General features: G+C 50.6%; 1 protein-coding gene across 1 annotated transcript; it reads left to right on the top strand.

Moving 5' to 3' along the window:
- Positions 1-997: 997 nt before the first annotated feature.
- On the top strand, positions 998-18,871 carry LOC311532492 (multidrug and toxin extrusion protein 1-like; the record flags this gene model as incomplete). Its single annotated transcript, XM_084650983.1, has 17 exons — positions 998-1,162; positions 2,523-2,624; positions 2,886-2,954; positions 4,160-4,308; positions 5,175-5,217; positions 5,915-5,959; positions 7,301-7,398; positions 8,513-8,610; positions 9,359-9,472; positions 10,034-10,101; positions 10,793-10,901; positions 11,405-11,480; positions 12,252-12,321; positions 13,002-13,134; positions 14,451-14,545; positions 16,711-16,795; positions 17,797-18,871. 17 exons carry the CDS (start codon positions 998-1,000, stop codon positions 18,015-18,017), a joined length of 1,740 nt encoding a protein of 579 aa, XP_084507109.1. The 3' UTR covers positions 18,018-18,871.
- Between the last annotated feature and the right edge of the window lie 493 nt (positions 18,872-19,364).

Genomic DNA, 19,364 nt, shown 5'->3' with positions numbered 1-19,364 from the left:
GATGGCGTGGTGGTAAAAAAAAAAACCAAACCCAGAGTCCTGGCTAGGCCCGTGCAGTAGTACGGCTCCACTATTAGTCAGAAACCTGGGTTCTGTTCTTGGCCCCGACACTCATCTGAAGTCACTTCACCTCCCACTCCCTTTCCAGCTTGTCCCTGGCAATTACAAGTGCTCTGGCAGGGACTGGCTCTTGCCTTGTGTGTACAGCGCTTAGCGTAACGAGACCTCGACCGCAGCTGGCACTGCTGTCACACAAACAATTGCCAGTGCAGACACGGCCTCAGGTTGGCAACGTGCAGTCCACAGGGAACAAATCCCGCTTTCCTCCCGCAGCCAGATCTCCCCACTGCATCCAGCACGCAGCCCATGGCCAGGACACCCATGCTAAGTGCCAGGGGTTTATTAAGGAGCATTTCGTCAGTACTGACTCAGAAAGAGGAACGCCACCTTCCGGATCAGCCATGCTACTTTTTGCAGCACCTCTTCTGTCCTTAGGTCTCCCATGCAAATATGGACAAGTACCAGCCTTGCTTAGCATGCAAGACAACATCACAAGGCAGTCTGGCTGCAGGAATTCCCCATCCCCAGAGGTTGCTGTCTCCAGCTGCCCCCATCAGGGCTGTCCACGCCGCCCTGACATAGAATCATAGATGTGCAGGGCTGGAAAGGACCTTGCGAGGTCATCTAGGCCACCCCACCCCCCTCGTGCGGAGGCAGACCCAAGCATACCTAGAACAGAATCCGACTCTGCTCGAGGCTGTCCTGCTTCCCAGCCCTCCTGCTCCTCCTCCATGTGTCCCAGGGACTTTACTCATCACCTGTTCTCAGGCTGTGCCAGCAAGAGCGGGTGGCGGATAGGGGCATGCTTGCTCAGCCATGGCCGAAGTGCACTCTGCTGTGGTTACGAAACCGTTGCCCGCTCGGGTCAAGTGAATCAAACGGGTTTAACCAACGGGGAAGAAAAAGAGGGTTAGTTATTCCCTGGCACAGCAGCAGCATGGAGCTTGCGGGCCCTGCTGATGAGAACCCCTCCAGAGACACCAGGAGCATCGTCCTGCACGTGCCATCCTCCGGCCAGAAGAGCAGCTGCTGGATTCGCCAGCTGATCCCATTCAACTTCTGGGAAGAGGTGAAGAAGCTGCTGGTGCTGTCGGGACCACTGGTGAGAGCGAGGGAGGGCTAGAGATAGCCAGGTTTGTCCAGCGTCTTGGTGCAGAGCCCCTTGCTCCGGGTCTGCGACTCCCCTCAAGTTGGATCGGCAGAGCCCTGAGTCACATGGGTTTGAATCCTGCTTGCTAGGTGGGAGGCGGCTGGATGGATTCCAGACTTCCAGGTGATGAGCTCCTGTAGGTTTTAAGTGGCATTTGGAGGTTTGACCCTCATTGTCCTTCTGGCCCCATCCTGGATCTTCTTCCCTAGCAGGCAGACAAGCTGGCCAGCCCAGCTCAGTACATACCCTTCTTCCACTGCCTCTCCTAGAAAGTCCAGGCCCCCTCCCATTGCAAGGCTCAGAGCCCCAGACCCCTGGTTCAATTTATCCCCTGGTCCTGCCCCTCCCCTTTGCTGTGTGCTGAAACGACCACTTGCCGCTTCCTGGAGTATAATCAGCAAAGGGGAAATGGGTCAGAGAGGAAAGGGAGGTAGGAACCGTAGGATCAGGTACAGTGTGGCACCTTAAAGCCCCCAGCACTGGGGACGCGGGTGGATGGTGCTTGCTCGGAGAGGGAAAGGGACGAGACATCACAGAGACGCTATCGGGAAAGCCCCTGTTCCTGGAAGGAGCAAGAGATCCATGGGCGCTGCTGAAGTCTTCTTGGCTTGTGCCTTGGGGCAGGTATCTTGCCTACAGTAGAGCAGGAGGCGAGCCGTAGGCTGCACAGAGGTGGTTGAGGAGATGCTGCAACCCAAAGGGAATGGAGCAGGGGTAGTTTAAGCATTTAAAATGGTGGCAGCAGCTTGGGGCCCATCTTGACTAAGACTCTTCCCATCAGTGGAGCTGATCAGATATTCCCAAATGTGAGACACGCCTGGGGTGCGGAAATGCAGCTCCGTCGCACCTGTTCTGATCTGGGCTCAATAGTACTACTCCGGGCTTACCCAGATGTAGCAGAGATCAGAGTCTGGCCTATTTAGCCAAAACACAGAGTTGCTGGCATCACCAGCCCCTGTGGAGCGTCAGGTGGAGTGATTAACCCTGAGCTGACCAGGGACTGGCTAGAACCGCGAGGAAATGACTTGGTGACAGAGAGTCATCGCATCAGGCCGAGTCTTTCAGAGAATTTCCAAGGGCTGGTGGATAAACCTAAAACCAGCTTAATCTGGGGGTTGTTGTTTTTTTTTTTTTAAATATTCTAACGTTATTCGTTAAACCCATTTGAATGCAAACAATCCCACGCGCTCTCTTTTGTACAGTACAGGAAGAGTGTGTCCTCAAGGAGCCTCTCGGTGTAATCACACCTCCAATTCTGCAGCCTGCAGTCACCCTGATCTGTTTTTCCTCCCCCCTCCCCGCCCATTTCTAGACCTTGATCCAGTTGCTGATCTTTATGATACACGTTGTAAGCTCTGTATTCTGTGGCCATCTGGGGAAGGTTGAGTTGGCCTCCGTCACGCTTGCTATCGCTGTAAGTATTTTAGTTTTGAGTCTTTACATAGGTTGTATCCTTTCACGCCAGCTCATGTATGTGAAACGTCTCTTATAAAATAGCAACTATGTAGTTGAAGAGGTGGGTTGGTGGCTGAAGGGCTGGTAACAGCCTGGGATAGAAGGGGACCTTTGACATCTCCTTTGCCTTTCAAACCCAGCCCTAGATGAAACTTGTGACCATCTGAAATTGCACTGTCATGTTTTCTCACTGTTGTTTTATTATTATGACTATTTCCAGGTTATAAACGTTACTGGCATCTCTGTGGGGTTTGGTTTATCTTCAGCATGTGACACGTTAATATCCCAGGTAGGTAACAGCTGCTGGTCTCTGATCTCTTTGTTTTAGAGATTGTGTTGTTGTTTTTTAAAGACACTGGCTGAATATAGTCACCCATATTGCACAGGGCTGTCATAATTGGTGTCTGAGCTTCTATAAGAGTCAAAGCCAAGTAGATGAACCCTTAGAAGATCCAAACTCCATAGGTTTTGCCCTTCAGGACACCCAGGTGAGCGGATCCTATGAAATACCAAGGAATGACTCAATTGTCTAAGCAATGACCTAGATGCCCTAGAATATGCAGTTCAAAGCTCCATCAGGGTCCAACGTGGCTCTTCATCTTGCAAGGATCCATCACATGTCATGCTTCTGCAGAATGAGACTGCAGTGTTCTCCCAGGACAGTCTGGCTGCTGGAGTTGAGCCCAGGACTTTTGGATTTAAAGATGTGAGCCTCTTACTCTTGTAGCAAAAGGACCAGGTCCATTAACTCCAAGGCTGTAACAGACTCATAAGCTACTAAGTGGGGTCAGAGAGCCACACTGCGGCAGCAGCTCCTAGACTAGTGGGTCTCAACCTTTCCAGACAACTGCACCCCTTTCAGGAGTCTGACTTGTCTTACTTACCTCAAGTTTCACCTCACTTAAAAACTACTTGCCTACAAAAATTAAACATGAGAATGCAGCACAGTTACTGAAAAATTGCTGAGTTTCTCATTTTTACCATGTAATTATAAAGTAAATCAATTGGAACATAAATATAGTCTATAGAGCAGTATAAACATGACACTGTATGAAATTTTAGTTTGTACTGACTTCACTAGTGCAGTTTATGTAGCCTGTTGTAAAAGTAAGCAAATATCTAGGTGAGTTGATGTACCCCCGGGAGACCACCACATAGCCCCAGAGTTACACGTACCCCTGCTTGAGGACCACTGTCTTAGACCACCCTAAAAGCCACATCCTACCTGTTTTGCATGGACACTGAAGGATCCCAGGGCATGTTTTTAATGACCCTCAAAGTCCTCACATGCCGCTGTGCTACAATAGGCAGTGGGTGATGCCTGACACTCCTGTGCAGTTCCTGTATGGATCCCCGTCCCCAAGTGGGAGGAGCATGCAGGCTTCTAGGCCATGGAGAGAACTGCCCAGCAGTCCCTTAGTCAGCGCAGTCAGGGGGTTGGAGGTGGAGAGGGTGGCTGAAGGATGCCATTGGATTTAACCTCTTGTTTTCCAGACATATGGCGGTAAGAACATGAAGCGGGTGGGAACCATCCTGCAGCGTGGGATCCTCATCCTGCTGCTTTGCTGCTTCCCCTGCTGGGCTGTCTTCATCAACACCGAGCAGATCCTGCTGCTGGTCCGGCAGGACCCGGAGGTCTCCAGGTCGGGCGTGTGCTCCAGTTTGTACAGCTCCGTGCTGCGGGTCACACGCTCTCCAAGAAACCAAGGGGACGGGTGCCTTAAATTACGTGCTAAGGCCTCAGGGACACCGGAGCAGCCCCCTTATGGACCAGGCCCAGCCCTCGGCGACACCGGTGGAGCGCTCCCTTCTCCCCGCTGGCCGGGCCCAGCCCTCGGCGACACCCGGTGGAGCGCTCCCTTCTCCCCGCTGGCCGGGCCCAGCCCTCGGCGACACCCGGTGGAGCGCTCCCTTCTCCCCGCTGGCCGGGCCCAGCCCTCGGCGACACCCGGTGGAGCGCTCCCTTCTCCCCGCTGGCCGGGCCCAGCCCTCGGCGACACCCGGTGGAGCGCTCCCTTCTCCCCGCTGGCCGGGCCCAGCCCTCGGCGACACCGGTGGAGCGCTCCCTTCTCCCCGCTGGCCGGGCCCAGCCCTCGGCGACACCGGCACAACCCCTCTCTCCCTATTGGATGGGTTCTGCCATCAGCCCGCCCCATGCAGCCCGCCATTGTATTAATTGGGGTCACATCCATGGGTATAACCCAAGGGAGAATTTGGCCTTGAATCTTGATGCCTTTTGAAGGTAAATTCTCTGCCTCCCTCTTGCACAGCAGCTGAGGCTTATCAGACAGGTCTCCGCAGGGGAGCCATTTCTTGTAACAATGCTGCGGAGCCACGGTAGGAGGGTTTAGCCACAGTGGAGGAAGGCAGAGGGTAGCTGGTCCTCCTGTGAGCCATACCCCCCCACGTTACCCAGCGAGCATGGAGGGGCAGGCCAGGGCTGGCAGGGGAAAAGGGATGTTTTGGAAGATGCCCTGTACTAATTGGGGGGTTTTGTATCTTCCCCCAGGTTAACCCAGGTTTATGTGATGATTTTTATCCCAGCTCTTCCTGTAAGTTCCCATTACCCTCGACTTCCTCTATCAGTCACTGCTAGGAAGTCACTTCTCTCAGAGCCCAAAGCCAGATGCTGCCCGTCCCCTCAGCTCCATGGAGTCCCATGGCCCCTTTCTCTGCCTGCAGTGGCTTCTTGCATGCAAAATAGTCTCTCTCCTTCCTGCAGGAATGGTCAAAATTGGAGACAGCCCTGGGTGGAGCCTCACAAGAATCTACTTATGTACTGGCCCAGGGCGAGTGCTCTGTGGGATTTTTAGGACAGGCTAGTAAACTGTCTTCACTTTTTCATGCCCTTCAAGGGCTAGTGAATAGATAATATTATTGCTACTGTTATTTTTTCCCTAGTGTCCAAGAGCGTCTTAAGGGTTTTTGTGCCAGGGCTGCTAAATTTTCATTTACCAGTTTTGCCAAGCTGCCTTGGTAGGTTTAATTTGGGGTGCAGGATGAGTCCGGCATCTCACCCCGACTTTGCAGTTAGCCCCGAGCTCTGTTACCCTCTAGGTCTTTTGAATGGCGCTGGAAGTATGTTTTTGTCCTGCACCCCCAACCTCAGTGATGCCGTCCAAATCAGACCCTCCTTCCTGTGCCCCATGAATGCCAGCTAGGCACTGTGCTTTCTGCTTCTCCTGTAATCTCTAGACTCTGCTCTGGCCAGTCCCCTGATCTCACAGGCTGATTCACTGACTTTTGCAGGCGGCTTTTCTGTACCAGTTGGAGACGAGATATTTGCAGAATCAGGTAGGATGCCCCTTTACCTTCACGTTCACATCTTTGTTAAGTAAAGGGGGCAAATCTCTCATTCTGTGCAATTGCTCAGGGTGTCTCTCTCAGGTAATTTGCCCCGAGACATAGTTGTTTTGCACCGTGTCCAGTAGCCCATATAAAACACGCACGCCCAGTAGTATCCTATTGCTGCAGTTTGAGCCGCCCACCTGGGCCTGTGTTCAGTGCAGCAGTTTCATTTGCATTTGTGCTAATGACTGGCCAATCCTCCCTCTGTTAGGAGTTTGGGAAAAACAAAGGTTCTCCGACATGATGTTCCCATTGGAGCTCACTCTGAATGCATTTAGCTGCCCTTTTAGAGTCCAGCTAATTAAGCTTCTCACTTTGCACATGCTAGTATTTCAGTGGATCACCTACATGTCTCCTACTTTCCAAGGCAATAGCGATATTGAATTTTGCTCTCTGGCTTTATTTTCCACAGGTCAATCTTTTTAGCCAGTTCTGGTTAGGTGGGTTTTTGTGGGCATTCCCGACTCTAGCTAATAACTGCAGCAAGACGGTAGGGTATTAGTTCTGCATCTGTATTCCTTCTCTGAGGAGCTCTCTGTAGCAAAAACTGCCACTCAACTTGGCATTTCCATTCCTCAGAAACAATAATATTTGCACAATCCTGAGGATCTCAGTCACGCTTTGCAAGGATGTGCAAAGTACCATTATGCCTAGCCTACATGTAGGGAAACTGAGGCACAGAACGGTTAAGAACTAGACATTTCAGGAGTGGCCTGTAAATCTGTGGTCAGGTTTTCAGAAGAGCTGAGCACCCATAGCTCCCACTGACTTAAATGGAGTTATGGGTGCTCAGTGCTTCTGAAAATCAGGCCTTGGGGTTCTAAAGTTGGGCACCTACAGACTAAAGGTACCCTAAATTAGAGGCCCCTTTTGAAAATTTAGGCCTAAATTACTTGCCCAGGATTACACAGCAAGTTAATGATGGAATTGGGAACAAAACTCAGATCTCCTGCTCTCACCACTCAACCTGCTGCTTCCTGAATGGTGTTTGTAAAAAGCCATAATTCTGATGGAACTGGAGGCTCCTAGCCAATCAGAATACAGAGCTACTTCCCATCAATGCAAGGCTGCTCTCTTGAATAAAATTTCACTATAGCATCATCAGTTCTATCCTCCCCCGTCACTCCACATCTGCCTCAATTGCTCCCCAAGAGTTTGGTATTGAACAGATTGGTGAGGCACTAACATACGCCTTTCTCCAGAAGCCATGTTTATATTTTAGACAAGGCAACAGAAACCTAGGAGTCCAGTTAAAAAAACACAGATCTGTATTTTGTTTAATTTCAGAGGATAATCTGGCCAGAGGTGCTAAGTGGCATCGCTGGAAATATCATAAATGCAATTGCAAACTATGTCTTTCTCTATGTGCTGGGCCTCGGAGTCATGTGAGTAGTGTCTAAATATTTGGAAGAAAAAAAACTAGACGTCCAGCTATGGCTCGATCCTGAGTGGTACTGATTTTGGGGGGCCAACTTGAGACCTCTTTAAAAGGGGCCTGGTTTTTCAGAGACCAGATGCTCAGCACTTCAGAAAAATCAGATCTCTTTAAAGGTGTCTCAAGTTGGGTGCCCAAAAGCATTAGCCACTTTTGAAAAATCTTGGCCTAAGTGAACGAATGTGACTTGGTCACGGATGGCTACAGAGACACAGCCTGGATCCCTAGAAGATACTAAAGCTCTCTTAACTTGCACATGGATTCCAGCTGAGGCTAGTGGGACTTTGCTTAAAGGATAAAACCAAGCAAGGGCCTCAATATTTGGCCCAGTGGTACGACTAGCTCTCTTCATCCAGAGAACCAGGCCCCGAGACGATCCACAGGTATCCCGTTGGCCATCGCAGAAAGGCAGTCCCCTCTCACTGGGTACATTCACCAGATACAGAACAGACATTGCCCTGACGTCCTTCCTCTGTAAAACCCCCCACTTGCTCTGTCAACGTTGTCTTTGACTGAGACGGGACTTCAGGACCCGAAAGCATTAGCATAGGAAGTGAAGCAGCTGTGAGTTCATGTTTGTGCAATGCTTGGGAGATGGAAAGTGCTAGTGATTTGTAGGGCAGAGTCATTTCTCTGGGTAAAAGCACAGGGCAAATATACACATGCCAGCTGGAAACTGACTGGTAGCAAAGGGTACCATGGAGACTTCTGGGATATGGAGTCCAGGCCAATCAGATCGTACGTAGTGATATGTTAGTGCCGTAGGAAACCAGCCCCTGAGGATTAGCCATAACCAGCTGGGGTGCTAGTCCATCCACTCCAGCATTCTGCCCCCAGGGCCCGATTCCGAATGTTTCAGGGGGAGGTGAACACCCCACTCACTGAGTACCTGCTCAGCAACGCACCGCTGTGTGTGGAGTGGGCGAGATGCTATTGTCGTCTGGGCAAGTGTCTTCAGTTCAGCTCCTTAGCGAGGCTTTCGCTGCAGCTAGAGCAACTGCCGGCGAGACAGGGCTCTCTGCAAGAGCCGAAAGTCCAGCTTGCTTTCTCTCTCTCTTTCCCAGGGGTTCGGCCTGGGCAAACACTATTGCTCAGTACGCACAAGCCATCTTCCTGTTCCTGTACATTGTCGCGAAGAAGCTCCATGTGGAGACCTGGGGAGGTGTGGTATCGTTCTCTTATGCTTTTGTGTGTCTGCAAAAATCTCCGCTTCACCTGGGAGACCCTCTCAGCTCCCCCTTCCATTGATTTGCATTCTGTTGGTGAGAAGGGTTAATGTTAACCTTGGTATAAGCGTGTCTGCCAGATGCTGTGTTACGCTGTGTTGGTCTGAGCTGTAACTTGCGCATCACGAGCGCTGGGTGAGCCTGGAAAGAAAGTCTCGTCGGTGATCAGCGTTCCTGGGGAACTGAACCTCGCTTCTAAAGCTGCCAGAGGTCCCCGGGCTGCAATCAGAACAGCACCCATCCCATCCTGCTCTCAGTTCTGTACACGTGCAGGAGTGACCCGTAGAGCTGGGGCCTGGGTTTGTGAGTTTCAGTTAAGGCTCTGTGGGCCCGCTGGGATGTGTTAACGGACAAAGCGCACTCGGCATCTCTGGAGTTCCTGCTGAGGTTACACGTGGCTTGGTAGGGCCCACTGAGTATGGAAAGGGTGGCTGTTTCCCCCTGGGATTTACAGAAATGTCCAAGCTGGTCCCTGTCTCTCTCTCTAATATGGCCTAGGCCCCGAAAAGATTAGGTTGAATTCTAAACGCTCTTGGAGTTTGGGTGCATCTGAATTGGGGCTTTTTCTCTTTGCACGTCACTTGCTCTGGAAAGTGGAAATAGACGCAGTCAGTTTCACTTCCTGGTTCTCCATATGCTAAACCTCCGGGCTGACTCTTTACACCCTTCATCTTCTTATCCCAGGCTGGTCCAGCGAGTGCCTCCAGGAGTGGGACACCTTCGTCACGCTGGCTGTGCCCAGCATGCTCATGACATGCATTGAGTGGTGGACCTACGAAATCGGAAGCTTCCTGATAGGTCAGTGATGGGAGGAGCATGCTGATGGGGCACTAGAAATATTATCACCAAGGAGGATCTACCACAGTGGTTCTCAAGCAGGGGTACGTGTACCCTTGGGGATAGGCAGAGGTCTTCCCGAGTGCACATCAACCCAGCTAGATACTTGTCTACTTTTACAACTGGCTACGTAAAAAGCACTACCGAAGTCAGTACAAACTGAAATTTCATACAGACAGTGACTTGTTTACACTGCTCTATAGACTATACACAGAAATGTAACTACAGTCTTTTATATTCCAATCGATTTATTTTATAATTATATGGTAAGAATGAGAACGTAAGCAATTTTTCAGTACTAGTGTGCTGTGACACTTGTGTATTTTTAGGTGTGATTTTCTAGGCAAGTAGTTTTTAAGTGAGGGAGTTTCTAAACTTGGGGTATGCAAGAGAAATTGGCCTCCTGAAAGGAGTCTGGACAGGTTGAGAGCCACCGATCTGCCTGACGTATCACCTGCCCTTTAAAAGGCTCTTTTTCTGGGGATCAGAATACAAAATTCTGACTTTTCCCCCCGAATTCAGGCCTGCTGAGCGTAGTGGAGCTTTCCGCACAATCCATCATTTATGAGGTGTCCATTGTGTCGAACATGGTAAGAATTTGGGGTTATTATTTACGTTCCGGCACCACCTAAAGGCCCTCCCTGAGAGTGGGGCCCTGTCATGCTGGGCTCTGACCAGCAATGCAAGACAGCCCCCGCTCTGAAGCTCTTATGGTCTAAATTGGCAGAGGAAGCCAGACAGCCAGTCATACTGAAGCGTTAGCCTTAACTACAATCAGCCTCAAACATGTCCCACATCTATCTCCTGGGCCCAGCTTCCACACTGTCACCCCATGTGCCCAGACCTGTCCCTGTCTCCTGCTCCCAGCCTGTCAATCCATAATACCCTGCAGTCTGGGGTTCAGAGAGACGTTACCTGCACTCCCCAGCCGTCAGGTAGGCCAGTGTTATCCCTTTTTTACAGATGGGAAAACTGAGGCTGGGAGGTGAAGTGTCTTGCCCAAGGTCACAGATGGGAATCGGGGTCAGAGGCAGGATGAGAACCTCCGCTTTTGTGGCTACCCGCCCGTGTGCCGATTACACCTGGCTGTTGCCCCTCCCTCTGCCCGACCTAAAGTTTTAGATCATGCTCTGCAGAGCTCCGTCCACATTCACCTTCATTAGCTCACGGGCCACCTCCTAGCAATTGTCTCGGCTGGAGGTGTTTGTAACACTTGTCCCCCTGGGTCGCCCACGACGTCCCCTCCCCAGACCAACGTGTGTTGGTGCTTTGGGATTTCAGATTCACTATGGACTCAGTGTAGCCGTCAGCGTTCAGGTGGGGAACGCGCTGGGTGCTGGGAACCCAGAGGAAGCCAAGAGATCTTCCATCACCAGCATTCTGTGCACAGGTGCGTGACTCTTAGGGTGACCAGATGTCCCAATTTTATAGGGACAGTCCCGATACTCGGGGCTTTTTCTTATATAGGGTCCCCACAACCCTGTCCCGATTTTTCACACTTGCTGTCTGGTCGGCCTAGTGACTCTGCATTGGCTCCATCCCTCCTGGGTGGTCAGTCTGTATGCTACAGTGCCAGACAAAGCGAGATGCTCATGGCTCTGCCTAGTGCTGGGCATAGCAAGGGCAGCTGGTTTTGCAAGCTTCCTACACTGATCTTTGCCAGTTGCACCTCAGTTCTCCCCTGCAGTATCCTATTGTTTCCAGCCCTAGGACTCAGCCGGATTGCCTGCAGTTATTTAGTGATATGGGCACCTAGGGACCAGGGTGACAGCCCCAGTTTTGTTTACACTTGTGGCCTGAGGCAGGTTGCTCAGGCCCTGACAGGAACTGGATTTCACGTAGTCATCCGCTTGTGATTGCTCTGCCCGACTGACTCCTGACTCTGCTTTTCAGGGTTTCTTTGCCTGGTGGTGGACGTCATATTAGCAGCCACAAAGGATGTGCTGGGATACATATTTACCAGTGACAGGTGAGTTGCTCCGATTCGGTACTACGTCTTTCGCAACAAAGATAGAAGTTACTATTAAAGACTGAGCCAAGGGAAGAATTGTTTGGGGGCTTAGGAGAGCCTGCTCCCAAGCCCACTGAAGTCAGGGGAAAGGTTCCCAGTGACTGCAGGGGACCTTAACGCATGGGGTGGACCCACTTGCCTTCTCCTATGCTCTGGCTCATGCATCATCTGAGTACAAAGCAGGGATCTCGCTGGAAAAACGATGCTGCATCTGAGCAGGGATTCACTCGAAGGAGAGAGCACCTTGGTGTATGTTCCTCTTTATTTGGATCAGAGCAAATTTTGTTTCGGAAGACGTCAGCTGATCAAGTCACGGGGAAAGCCTGCTGCAAAAAGCTTAGTTAGCAGGGCGGTACAGATGCCACCCGGCCCAACAGACTTTTCCTGATCACACCCAAAGACACCCGAAACCCTCAATCGCTGGTTAAAGACCAGCCAGCCGAGAGCGAAGAGTGATTGATGAGATGCTGACTTTTCCCAGTGCCGCAGCAGAAATGAGGGTCAAGACTTCCTGTAACTCCCAGCCTGCGGCATGGCCCTGTAGTACTGTTGTGCTCGGTCGCACTGTAAAGTGTGTGCTGTAAGCAAGTCTCTCTCCAGGCACATCTGTGCAAGTCTGTGAGGGTCAGCAGGTTGTACAGAATGCAGCAATGTGTTTGGGGCATGAACTAGTTTAGCTGTGACAGATGCACTTTCTGAGCCTGATTGCCTCCTCCATTCCTTAAACAGAGAGATCATCGCCCTGGTGGCTTGGGTTATACCAGTGTACATGGCCGTCCACGTGTTTGAAGCCGGCTGTGTAAGTACTTCAAGGAATTAACCGTGCTGCTGCATTTGCTCTCAGACATTATTTCTGATGCTGGTGGAATTCGGCTCCAGGTTGATCAAGGAGAGAGTCCAGAGTTATTCCCATGGCTAAGAGCCTGGGTAATGTCTGCCTCCAAGATCACAGGCCCTAGGGAAGGACTCAGAGGAACGAATACGTCCAATGTAATGGGGAAACTGGCCAAAAGGAAAATCCTTTTAATAGAAGGGCTAATAGTCAATGCATGGTGCATTCAGATGGAAGGGAGGGGGTAGGTATGGGGAAAGGAAAGGAAACGAATGCAGGAAACATTCCCTGCCTGTGGGCCTACAGGAATTACTGTGTGGCTCATCTGTGAGCAGGAGACAGAGCAATGAGTACAGAAGAGAGACAAACAGTGGTCATTTGCCAGGGGCTGTATTGAAGAAAGCTGGTTCTCCTGGGGCAAGGCTCTTATACAAGCTTCCAGGGGTTCCCAGCTGCCTGGCTGCAACCAGCCATGAAGCGAGAGCTCAGCTGTGGGGAGGGTGTCCCCCCGGGGGTTCGATAGAGGTCAGTAAGGGGAAGTAAAGCAACCAGTATGTGTGGGCAGTGTTGCTGCCAGCACCAAGCCTAGGGGACTTACTGCAACCAGTGCACGTCCTTCAGAGTCATCTTGTCCTCCCCCCTCGCAGTGTGTAACCAGTGGAGTGCTAAGAGGCACAGGGAAGCAGAAGATCGGTGCGATCTTGAATACAGTTGGCTACTATGCCGTGGGCCTGCCGTTGGGAAGCGTGCTGCTGTTCGTGGCCAGGATTGGAATGATAGGTACAAACATCAGAAGGGTGGGGAAAGGGAATTAACCCTTTAGCCCTGGAAATACCAACGCCCAAATCCCAGGACAAAACGAGCCCAGCACCAGATGTTCTAGGTTAGACTCCATTGGTCGTGTCTCGGAAACAGGGCTAAATTGTTGCCATGCGTCTTGGCTGCTTTTTTTTTTTTTTTTAAACCCAAGGCATAAAAACTTTAGTGCCTTTAAAATGGGCCTAAAGGTTACTCAGTCCTTGTGCTGGCTGGTGTTGGGAGAGGGGTGGGGTCGGAGGCTGGGGGTGGGTTTCGAGGGAGTGGGTTTTGGATGTTGCTCCTGTTTGGTGCATACTAAACACAGCTGAAATTTGCTTTAGAAGCCGGGTTCTCATAGACTCCAAAGCCAGAAGGGACCCCAGTGATCTGTCCCTTTGCCCCTCCTTAAACCAGCCCAAATCCATCTAGCTTCCAGCCCTCCCTAAAAACCCAGTCCCTCACAGCCCACATCTTGCCCCCCAGCCTCCCAGAATAGTTCCATCGCTCCCTGCACAGCCCAAGAAAAATTTCATCTTCCATCCCCACAAAATGCATCTCTTTTCCTTCCCCCTGAGGGGTGCTGGGAGCCATTGAACCAAACTGCAATCCTGTATATAACGAAACCACTTCAAGCCAGGGAGTGCAGCAGCACCCCTTACACCGTTAGTTCCACCCCCAACCCAACCTCGGCTTCAACACCAATGTCCTCTCCAGCTCTCCCCACCCGCATTCCATCTCCCACCACCCTATTCATCTACACCCTGGCTGGCTAACACCCCCCTTTCCCTTCTTACCTGGGCTGGGGGAGTCTGGCAGAAACAGGAGATCCCTTAGGCTGCTGAGGGCTGCTCTGGGCCTCTTCCCTGGCTGGGTTGAGTGTAGAGGGTTCCTTTGGGCCTGGATCTTCCAGCTTCCCTTGGGAGTCCCTCCTAGGTTTGGGGAGGAGCCACCTGAGCAGGCAGGTGTAGTATTAAGGACCCTGACTGTACTGTGCAGCAGTGGCCACGAGGTGGCAGTGTTGCGCAGCCCCCCCCTGCAAGGTACAGCCTGGTGCCTCGAGGCCAAGCCCATGGTCGGCGCGCACCTGCCACAAGGAGCAATTCCCTGGTGGCCCTGTCCTAAGCGTTGGGCACTCGTGTTCTGGCCCACGATGGGCGTGTATAGGCAGCAAAGCACTGGGAGACACAGGCTTGCGGGGCCAGGAGGAGATTCCGTCTGCAGTGTTTCTGTAGCACCTGCCGCCCTAGCTTCATCTGGGTACCAAGTTCAGCTGTTAACACCAGTGTTCCCGCTACCAGGCCTCTGGGTCGGCTTGCTGATCAGCGCCTTTATCCCAGCCAGCTGCTCTGTCATCTACATTGGGCGGATGAACTGGAAAAGGGCCTCCGAGGAGGTAACCAGCTTTACTTCAGTGTATTGCAGGTTATATTTGGCACGCATGCAAGTGGGGGGGACAGGAGGTGATGGCGCAGACCTATTAGTGAAACATCTTAGGGTCCCTGAATAGCCATGACTTAGCAGCAGTGGGCTCAATGCAGACATTGGGTGAGGTTTCCTGCCGTTATGCCGCCATATTGGCCATATCCATGTTAAAAATCACAATGACCTGGCTAACACTCGTCACCATATTTATCCCTCTTGAATAATCAGTAATCAGTTACACTCCTTTAGGGGCCTCCCAGTCACGCTTCTTTAAGCGTTAGCCACAAGTGGTGTCGCCTGTTCCCACGGCAGGGAGCCAGCTGGCCATGTCGTTAAAGGTGAAAGGGAAGGAAGGCCTTGTCCCTGCCCTGTTCTGAGTTCCACGGAGCTCCTGTAATCTTTGCTGCAAGCCTGAGCGAACACAGCCCAGCAAAAGGTGCCAGACCCCACACTGCTGAGTGCTTCTATGTTGCAGGAGAAGGCTGGACAGCACCATGAAAACTGATTTTTAGCTATTTTGGTTTAATGCAAGGGGTTTGTATAGCCAGCGATTCTATTAATGATTTGGGCTCCTGCTAGTTTTTCATATATAGTTAAAAGCAGTTCAGGTCACCTATTACTCATTGGGTCCTTGCGGGCTTTTAATGCCAACCCTGGATAGAGAACTCAAGAGCAAACCAGTCTGGATAGAATCATAGAATATCAGGGTTGGAAGGGACCTCAGGAGGTCATCTAGTCCAACCCCCTGCTCAAAGCAGGACCGATCACCAATTAAATCATCCCGGCCAGGGCTTTGTCAAGCTTGACCTTAAAAACTTCTAAGGAAGGAGATTCCACCACCTCCCTAGGTAACGCATTCGTGTTTCACCCCCTCCTAGTGAAAAAGTTTCTCTTAATATCCAACCTAAATCTCCCCCACTGCAACTTGAGACCATTACTCCTTGTTCTATCATTTGCTACCACTGAGAACAGTCTAGATCCATCCTCTTTGGAACCCCCTTTCAGATAGTTGAAAGCAGCTATCAAATCCCCCCTCATTCTTCTTTTCCGTAGACTAAACATCCCCAGTTCCCTCAGCCTCTCCTCATAAGTCATGTGTTCCAGTCCCCTAATCATTTCTGTTGCCCTCCGCTGGACTCTTTCCAATTTTTCGACATCCTTCTTGTAGTGTGGGGCCCAAAACTGGACACAGTACTCCAGATGAGGCCTCACCAGTGTCGAATAGAGGGGAACGATCACGTCCCTCGATCTGCTGGCAATGCCCCTACTTATACATCCCTAAATGCCATTGGCCTTCTTGGCAACAAGGGCACACTGTTGACTCATATCCAGATTCTCGTCCACTGTAACCCCTAGGTCCTTTTCTGGAGAACTGCTGCTGAGCCATTCGGTCCCTAGTCTGTAGCGGTGCATGGGATTCTTCTGTCCTAAGTGCAGGACTCTGCACTTGTCCTTATTGAACCTCATCAGATTTCTTTTGGCCCAATCCTCCAATTTGTCTAGGTCCCTCTATATCCTATCCCTACCCTCCAGCGTATCTACCTCTCCTCCCAGTTTAGTGTCATCTGCAAACTTGCTGAGGGTGCAATCCACACCATCCTCCAGATCATTTATGAAGATATTGAACAAAACCGGCCCCATGACCTACCCTTGGGGCACTCCACTTGATACCGGCTGCTAACTAGACATGGAGCCATTGATCACTACCCATTGAGCCCGACAATCTAGCCAGCTTTCTATCCACCTAATAGTCCATTCATCCAGCCCATACTCCTTTAACTTGCTGGCAAGACTACTGTGGGAGACAGTGTCAAAAGCTTTGCTAAAGTCAAGGAACAACACGTCCACTGCTTTCCCTTCATCCACAAAACACACACAACCTAAACCTCTCAGCCCTTGGATACTTTTTGGGCTGTTGTTGCTCTTGGGGTTCTTTCTTTAGTCAGAACGTCCATGCCAGCAAAAGCTCCATACTCATGTAACACAAATCTCATTGCTGGGCAGTGATATCTCCTGTGAGACAAACTATATCTGAAATGTGATAGTAAAACTTGCTTTGTAAGACAAATATATTTTCCCTTCCGACCTGCTGCATACAACAGTGATCATCTGAGTACAGTGTGTTTATGTTCCTAGGCTCAGCAACGGGCAGGTGTGAGCCAGTTGGCTGGCGAGGATTTGAACTCAGCTCCTATCTCATACACGACGGCTCTCCCCTCTGGTAGGGAACAGGTTTGATTTACTAATGGCCTAATAGTGTGACCTGCAGATGTTTAGGTAGCACATATATGACCCGAGTAACTGAAGTGTTGGCCAGTGGGTAGCTAACTAAAACCACTACCGTTCTTGGCAAGCGTGTTGAGCAGTGTGTATGCACGTGCCTAAGCAGTTTGTGGGAAGTGGAGTTTAATTGCATTGATTATATAACATGTAAAGAAGTATTACCATGCTCTGCACTAGTTACAATGCAAGCCACACTAGGGCTAGTGTTAGGAAACGAACCCTTGAGTCCCAGTGTGGAAACCTGACATACCTGCAGGGAAACTAAGGGTGTTACGCCGCATAGCTCTGGGCTGAGTGGACTCTTGCCCTTGCTGGTTTAGAGTTGCTGTCTCTCACCCCACGAAGATCTAGGCTGCTCAACAAGTGGAATTTCTAGGCCGCAGTAGGCTGAGCCCAGAGTTGGGCCTCCTGTTGTGCATCTGGGAGGGTGGAGCCTGTTCCGTTGGCAGCTGGCCTGCAATCCAGTTTATTTTAAAACAATAAATGGGGTTTAAAGAGCAGAAAGCGCAAAACCCCTCCTACTTCTAGTAAGTGCTTGGCCTGCTCAGCTCTGTTTTCCCTTGCACCCTGCACTGAAGGGCAGGCACAGGGCTCTTCCTGCAAGCTTGGGAGAGGAGGGGAAAACACCAGCTATAAGCATGGGAATTGAGGCATAAAGAAAGCAGAAGAGGAGGGGATCAGCGGGGTTGTAAGGGCTGCAGAAGGCCTCGTTCACTCCCCGCCCCTTCCAAAGAGGAAAAACAAGCATGCGGTGAAGCAGTTTAAGTTCAGTACTCCCAGAGAGAGTTGGCAAGGAACTCTTCAGCATTGGGCCAGGGCTTAATTTAATTTGTGACGTCTCTGCTGGCTATCCTAGTGCTGCCAGCTACAAACTCATTTCTACAGCCTGAGCAGCCCTGCAGCACCACTGCCCCTCCACCCCCCCTTGTTGTGTTGCAGTGGAAGCAGAAGCCCAGAACGGCGTTGTTCTGACGCGCATCACTAAGAACGAGGGTCAGACGTACCAGCTAACGCTCCAGGAAGCCACGCCTGCCCTTTCCACGGTTGGTGAAATGCTGTCTGTGAAGCAGCTGATCATACGGCGTGGGCTGGCTGTCATTGCAGCTATTGCTGTACTCGCAGTAGGCATTCTAATTAGGGCCATGACTATCCCTCACTAGCGTCACGCCAGCGACCAGCCAGGGGTGTGGATAAAGGGAAGGAGAGCCCCTGGCTCACTAGGTAGCTGAAGCATGGACCCAGCTACAGAAGACTAACACTCCACCAACACTCCACCGGTCCTACTGTCACAGCAAGGGCAAAGAGTCCACTTTATCAGAAGACGAGAGGTGACCAGTGCTATGAGTTGCTCTACATGGTGTCTTTGGAAATGGCTAAAGGTTGCTATGGGAATCTCATCCCACAGCTGGCTGAATAGGCTGGAAATACTTTGGAGGACTGCCCTCTCTACCTGCAACAGCTTTTCAATTGCAAGCACTGATAACTTATCACCACAGTGAACTTCTATTGCTTGTAATCCGCTAGCAGCAGCAGCAGCTTGTGTGTGTTCAGGACTGCTGGCATGGTGATTCAATTGCCTTTAATGATGAATAAATCTCTCAAGCTGCCAATTAGGGTATTGCAATACCTCCTTTGGTTTGAGATTCATATTCGTGTTTGGCTGCCATGGCAGAAGACAGTCACTGAGCTCGAGTTAGCTGTGAACCTCTTCAGAGCATATTCTCCATCTCCGCTCTCAACAGTGGTGTACCTGCTTTAGATGCATGCTGTCTTAAAGGACGGCTCCATAGGGGGAGAGCTGAAGGAACAGTTTCCAAAGGAGTTTGCATTAGCATCAAATCATTTGACACAGGAACACTATGTGCAGATCTCATTCTTCCTTACCTCACTGCCTATCTGTGGGTGGGGAGGAGATTTCAATAATACTTGTAGCTGTAGCGTGAAGCTTCCAGTATAGTTTTGCTGGCTCCCTCCCTAACCTGTAGACACGTACACCACAGCACCAGGCTATACTGACAACAGATAGGGTTACATCTGTAATAGCTTACCACTCAGAGCACTGTTCACCAAGAGGTCAAAGGCCTTTTTCTGGGGGGTAAATATTCCCAGTTTACGAATGGGGGGAAGTCAAGTGAAGAGACTTGCCTGGGATCACACAGTGAATGGGTGGCAGAACTGCATATAAACCTGGTTTCCTGACTCCCTCTCAAGTACTTATCTGTATTGCCTCCTCTACTGAACCAACAAAGCTCAATTCATTCTTGTTTGTCAGGCAGTGTTTATTTAGTACGTTCAAAATATATATATATATTTAACTAAACATCATACATTTATATCTACTGAACAAAAGGCAAATCATTTTTCAATATAAATTCTTTAGTTAAATTTAATAGTATATCAAGTTGTTTATTTTCCTTATTGTTTAAAAATATTTGTTTTAAAAAGCTGGAACCTCTTCTAGTGCTTAAGTTTACCCAGTATTGTCCCCTTCAGCTGAAATACATCCC

Source organism: Lepidochelys olivacea (assembly GCF_965140295.1).
Source record: "Lepidochelys olivacea isolate rLepOli2 genome assembly, chromosome: 17".
In the NCBI taxonomy this organism is placed as follows: Eukaryota; Metazoa; Chordata; order Testudines; family Cheloniidae; genus Lepidochelys; species Lepidochelys olivacea.
Note: the sequence above shows the minus strand (reverse complement) of the source record. Positions and strands in the feature narration are given on the sequence as shown.